Source organism: Vidua macroura, chromosome 38, assembly GCF_024509145.1.
Source record: "Vidua macroura isolate BioBank_ID:100142 chromosome 38, ASM2450914v1, whole genome shotgun sequence".
Lineage (NCBI taxonomy): Eukaryota > Metazoa > Chordata > Aves > Passeriformes > Viduidae > Vidua > Vidua macroura.
In genome coordinates this window covers 962,229-968,067 of record NC_071608.1, presented here as the reverse complement: position 1 = coordinate 968,067, position 5,839 = coordinate 962,229, and the positions used below count along the sequence as shown (strand labels likewise).

At 56.4% G+C, this 5,839-nt stretch overlaps 1 protein-coding gene across 1 annotated transcript; it reads left to right on the top strand.

The window, feature by feature from the left end:
- The first annotated feature begins 588 nt into the window (after positions 1 to 588).
- Positions 589 to 5,839, top strand: SLC48A1 (solute carrier family 48 member 1). Its single transcript, XM_054002291.1, has 3 exons — positions 589 to 864; positions 4,855 to 5,022; positions 5,703 to 5,839. Exons 1-3 carry the CDS (start codon positions 726 to 728, stop codon positions 5,837 to 5,839), a joined length of 444 nt encoding a protein of 147 aa, XP_053858266.1. The 5' UTR covers positions 589 to 725.

Here is a 5,839-nt window from a genome sequence, read left to right as displayed (position 1 = left end):
CCCCCCCCCCCCCGCGGTGTCCCTACGTCCCCCGTGTTCTCCGTGTCCCTCCGGTGTCCCCGCCGTGTTCTCCGTGTCCCCCCGGTGTTCCCCGTGTCCCCCCGGTGTCTCCCGGTATTTTCTGTGTCCCCTCCGTGTCCCCCCGGTGTTCCCCGTGTCCCCCCGGTGTCTCCCGGTATTTTCTGTGTCCCCTCCGTGTCCCCCCGGTGTTCCCCGTGTCCCCCCGGTGTCTCCCTGTATTTTCCGTGTCCCCCCCGTGTCCCCCCCGTGTCCCCCCCGGTGTTCCCCGTGTCTCCCCGGTGTCTCCCTGTATTTTCCGTGTCCCCCCCGTGTCCCCCCCGGTGTTTTCCGTGTCCCCCCGCGGTGTCCCCGTCCCTTCGTGTCCCCTCCTCGGTCCTCCCGCCCGCCAGGGGGCGCGCCGGAGCGGGGCGGGGCCGGGGGGCGTGTCCCGGTAGCTATGGGCGTGTCCCGGTCTGGGTCCCGGTCCCGGTGGGCGTGTCCCCGTGTCTGTGGGCGTGTCCAGGTCCCGGTGGACGGGGGCGTGTCCCGGGGGCGTGTCCCGGTGCCGTGTCCCTGTCCCGTGTCCCGTGTCCCTGTCCTGGAGTGTCCCTGTCCCAAAGCGTGTCCCGTTCCCGGAGTGTGTCCCGTTCCCGGGGCGTGTCCCGGTGCCGTCGCCGTTGCCGGGGCGTGTCCCGGTGCCGTGGGCGGGCCGCGCCGAGGCCGCCATGGCGCTGAGCGGGGCCCTGGCGCTCCGTGTCGCCTACGCGTCCTTCGGCGCCCTGAGCGGCCTCTCGGCCTTCTGCGCCTGGAGCGTCGTGCCCGCGCTGCGCCAGCCCGGCACGGCTGCGGCCGGCGGGCTCTCGGGTACGGCACCGGCGGCGAGGGGGCACCGGGCCGGGGGCGGGAGGGCTGAGGGGGATCGGGGCTGGGCCTGAGGGAGCGGGTCGGGGCGGCGATGGGGCCGAGGAGCCCCTTCCTCAGCCATGAGGGGTGAGAGGGGCGTGAGGAGCCCCTTCCTCAGCCATGAGGGGAGTCAGGGGTGTGAGGGCTCAGGGGGAGTGAGGAGCCCCTTCCTCAGCCATGAGGGGACTGTGAGGGCTGAGGGCAGTGAGGAGCCCCTTCCTCAGCCATGAGGGGACTGTGAGGGCTGAGGGGAGTGAGGAGCCCCTTCCCCATGGCTGAGGGGCCTATGAGGGGTGTGAGGAGCCCCTTCCTCAGCCCTGAGGGGGCTGTGAGGGCTGAGGGGAGTGAGGGCAATGGTGGGGCCAAGGAGCCCCTTCCCCATGGCTGAGGAGAGGTTTGAGGGGGATCTCAGGGCTGAGGGGGCGTTTGAGGGGGTGTCAGGGCTGAGGGGGTGTCCGGGCAGCAATGGGGCCGAGGAGCCCTTTCCTTGGGGCTGAGGTTTTCAGGGAAGCAAAGAAATCCTCCTGATTTCCCCAAATGCTGGAAGCAGACCCTCTGGAACAGGGGTTTGGGCTGCAGGAGTAAAACTGCACCTGATGTGCCCAGAAATCCGGGAGATTTGGGGGTTTGTGCCTCTGGGTTGGAGCAGGACAGAGTCCTGCAGCTCCAGGGCTTTCCTGGCTGAATTCTTGGAGGAACAGTAGAAAATTAAAATTTAGAAAGGATCCAGGGGTGAGTTGCAGGGCTGGGCTTTTTTCTGCTTCCTCTCCCTCAAAGTAAAGAAAAAGAAAAAAGAAAAGAAAAAAAGAAAAAAAGCTTTTAATTCCAGCTGGAGCTGGGATTCAACAGAGAATTCCCACACTTTGCTTTGCTGGGTGGCACAAAACTGGGGGGATCCTGGGCCAGAAATGAAGGAGAAAGAGCAAATGAAGGTATTTTCTGCTCTGCTTGTGTTCAGGGAGGAATTTTGACAGCGGAATTGGCAGATCCTTGTTAAAGTGCCCTGATTAAGCCAAGCTCTGCCTGTTGGTCCATGTTTATCTCATTTTTAATGCCTCTGCTGTGCCTTTGGATCTGTGTTTGAGGATGTTTATCCACAGGCTTCCTGGCTGGAAGAATTCCTCCTGGTTCTGAGGAATCTCCACTTTTATCTCTGCAATCAGCTTGTTTATATTTTCCCCTTATCTCCCAGAGAACCTTTCCTGCTTGGGAATCAGCCCCAAATTTCACTCATTCCCTGTTATTTACACTCAAAACTTCATTTGATCCAAGTCTGAAGTTCCATGGAGGGGAAACAAGGCTGGGGCTGGAGTTAATGGAATTAAACCCCTTACGTCCCAGGGGTTTAGTTCCATTTCCACCCAGTCACAGGGGCTTTGGAGACTCTTGGAGAATTTTTAAAACACCTGAGAAATGGACGGAGTGGGAGCTGAACACGGGATCTGGTACAACACCAGAATATTCCAAAGGTTCCTCTCCTTCCAGAGCTGTTTTCCTAAAATATCTCAGCATGTATCCCCAGCAGTTTTGGCAGGAAAATCTCCCCATTTCTGACCTATTCCAAACCCGGCTGAGGCTCCCGGGTTCCCCCAGGAGAGGCAAAGTTTGGCAAACATGGAAATGGCAAAATTTCACTTGGCAAAGCTCCAGCTCCTGTTGGAGTGGGGATTTCATCTCGTTCCAGCTGATGCTGCAGCTGGAGTGGATAAAAGGGGATTGTTTAGCTGGAAAAGGACTGAAGGCTTTGTAAACACACAGAAAAAAAAAACCGGTCTTGGAATTGGTCACCATTTTCAGGGAGTTTTTAATGTTACTTTTCATTTTTTCCCTAATTTTCTTTGCTGTCATCCCACAAGTGGAGCTGGAATCGGGATGCTCCTTGCAGGCATGCTGGAGTTGGAAGCTCCTTGTGGAATAAATCTGATTTTTTTTGTGTTTGTTTGAGGATTTTTTTTGGCCTCTGCTGCAGATTTGTTGTTTTTCCCGGGATTTCCATGTGGGACACATGGAACATTCCCAAAAAAACATTCCCTGGGGCTGAAGGATCCCTGCAGGAGGAGCAGGAGACTGACAAAACCTTGTGTTTGTCCCAGTTTTTGTTTGGATGTTTGCAGAGAGGGAAAGCTCGTTTCCCTTGGGCTCAAACAGCCCAAATATTATCCAAATATTTGGGTCTGATGGGGGAGAATCATCCCCCAGCTTCCAGCCCTGCTTTGAACTTCTGGGATTTATTTCAGATCCTTCCAAAGGTGCTGGGAGGCTTTTGTGTTTTTGTATCCTGGCATAATTTGAGTTGGGTTCCCTGTTGGAAATCCTTGGGTTGTGTCTGATGGAGCAGCTCCTGCCCCAGGGCTGCTGCAGCCCTCGGGTTTGGGGTAAATCCAGAGGGATTTGTGTTTTTATGGAGGGGTTTGGGTGTTGTTTGAACCCAGGGTGGGACTGGAGCTGTCTGGGCTCTGCTGCCCTCAGGTTTGGGGTAAATCCAGAGGGATTTATTTTTATGGAGGGGTTTGGGTGTTGTTTGAACCCAGGGTGGGACTGGAGCTGTCTGGGCTCTGCTGCTGCTGTGGGGTTTTGTCCCCTGGCTCAGGGTTTAGGGACAAAGTGCTTTAGGGCAGGAGGGCTGGATTTAGGGGAAACCCTGAGGTGAAAACCTGCAGCTCCTGCACTGAATCACCCCAAGCTTTCAATAAGTCACAACTTGTATTTAATTTCCCCGTAAAAACGGTTTCAAACCGTGAGTTTTTCAGGTGATGGTTTGGCTCAGAGCTGCCTCTGGACAGCTGGGCCAGGGCTTGGATCAGGATTTAGATCAAGGCGTGTAACAGGGCTTGGATCAGGGCTTGGATCAGGGTTTGGATCAGGGTTTAGATCATGATTTGGATCATGACTTGGATCAGGGCTTGGATCAGAATTGGATTGGGTTTGGGTCAGGGTTTGGATCAGGGCTTGGATCGGAATTGGATCAGGGTTTGGGTCAGGGGCTTGGATCATGTTTGGATTAAAATTTGATTGGGTTTTGGGCCAGGGTTGGGATCAGGGTTTGGATTAGAATTGGATCAGATTTGGATCAGGGCTTGGATCAGGGTTTGGAGTGGAATTGGATCAGGTTTGGGTCAGGGCTTGGATCAGGGTTTGGAGTGGAATTGGATCAGGTTTGGGTCAGGGCTTGGGTCACGGTTTGGATTAGAATTGGATCAGTGTTTGGGTCAGGATTTGGGTCAGGGCTTGGACTGGAGGACTCGAGGGACTCTGGTGCTGCTCTCCCCATGCAGAGCTCGTGGCAGCAGCAGCAGCAATTTTGAGATGGGAACAGCAAACCTTGACTCAGCATTCAGGGCAGTTCTGCTGAGTCATCGGGCGGGCTCAGCAGGGAGCAGCTTTTTGCTGACTCCAAACCCCAAGTTCCCCATTTCTGTCCGAAATGTGGGTTGGAACCCAGGGCAGCGGGAAGTGGGGGAGGTGGATTTTGGGGAAGTTGAGGGCTCAGCTCTGTCACCAGACCCCGGGACAGCGTTTGGGGTGCGATGACTCTGCAGTTGTGGCCACGGGATCTGCCTTGCTCCCAAATCCTGGGCACCCCCAGCACGGGGGGATTGGTCACGGGGTGTCCCGTGGGGGGTCCGGGGGTGGGAATCCAGCCTGTCCTGAGCAGGGAATGTGAGCAGGGCAGGCAGCAGGTCCTGGCAGCTGCAAGGATGGGTGTGCTAGGAGGGGCTGAGGGGCCATTCTGATGTCCCTGCTGTCACCTAGGCAGGTGTCCTGCTGTTCCCAGGTGTTCTGGGGGATTGAGCTGTGTTTTACCTGTCCATGGGTGCTGTTCTGATGTCCCTGCTGTCACCTGGGCAGGTGTCCTGCTGTTCCCAGGTGTTCCCAGGTGTTCTGGGGGGTTAAGCTGTGTTTTACCTGTCCATGGGTGCCTTTCTGATGTCCCTGCTGTCACCTGCACAGGTGTGCTGGCGCTCTGGGCCCTAATCACGCATGTGATGTACCTGCAGGATTACTGGAGGACATGGTTAAAAGGGCTGAGGTTCTTCCTCTCCGTCGGGATCCTCTTCTCTGCCCTCTCCGGGCTGGGCTTCTGCGCCTTCCTGGCCCTGGCCATCACCCAGCACCAGTGTGAGTACTGGGAGGGACTGGGAGTACTGGGGGAGCAGGGCTGGGGATGCTCCTGCCACCTCCTCTTTTGGGGACAGCCTGCAGTGTTGTCACAGCATTTCCCTGCCCTGCTGTGACATCCAAAAAACTGGGAATTGCCTCATTTCCATTACAAAGCCCCCCCCAAAAAACTGTGAATTGCCTTATTTCCATGACAAAGCCCCCCCCCCCCCCAAAAAAAAACCCTGGGAATTGCCTCATTTCCGTGACAAAGCCCCCCCCCCCCAAAAAAAAAACAGTGGGAATTATGTCATTTCCATGACAATGGTCACATCCATCCCTCCTGGAGCAGCTCCAAGCCTGGAATCCCCACAAATCCAGGAATCCCTACAAATCCTGGAATCCCCATGATCCAGGAATCCCCATGATCTAGGAACCCCCAAAATCCAGAGATCCCCCAAATCCCAGAATCCCCCCAATCCAGGATTCCCCCCAGTCCAGGATTCCCCTCAGTCCAGGATTCCCCAAATCCAGGATTCTCCACAATCCAGGATTCCCCACAAATGCCATCCCTGAACAAGGCAAGTTTGGGGTGGGGGTGGCAGAGCTGGGGAAATCATCCCATTCCAGTGGAATTCCAGGGAATACAGAGCTCCTAGGGGCTGGAATTCCCACCGAATCCCTATTTTTTCCCCCGACAGCCCTGACTGACCCCAAGAGTTACTACCTGTCGTGCGTGTGGAGCTTCATGGCGCTGAAGTGGGCGCTGCTGCTGAGCCTCTACTCACACCGGTACCGGGCCGAGTTCGCCGACATCAGCATCCTCAGCGACTTCTGA

Excerpts from the sequence above, each read along its gene's own strand:
- SLC48A1 (XM_054002291.1), top strand. The coding sequence starts at position 726 with ATGGCGCTGAGCGGGGCCCTGGCGCTCCGTGTCGCCTACGCGTCCTTC. Across the intron at positions 865-4,854 it reads TGCGGCCGGCGGGCTCTCGG|GTGTGCTGGCGCTCTGGGCC; the intron begins GTACGGCACCGG and ends TCACCTGCACAG. Across the intron at positions 5,023-5,702 it reads GGCCATCACCCAGCACCAGT|CCCTGACTGACCCCAAGAGT; the intron begins GTGAGTACTGGG and ends TTCCCCCGACAG.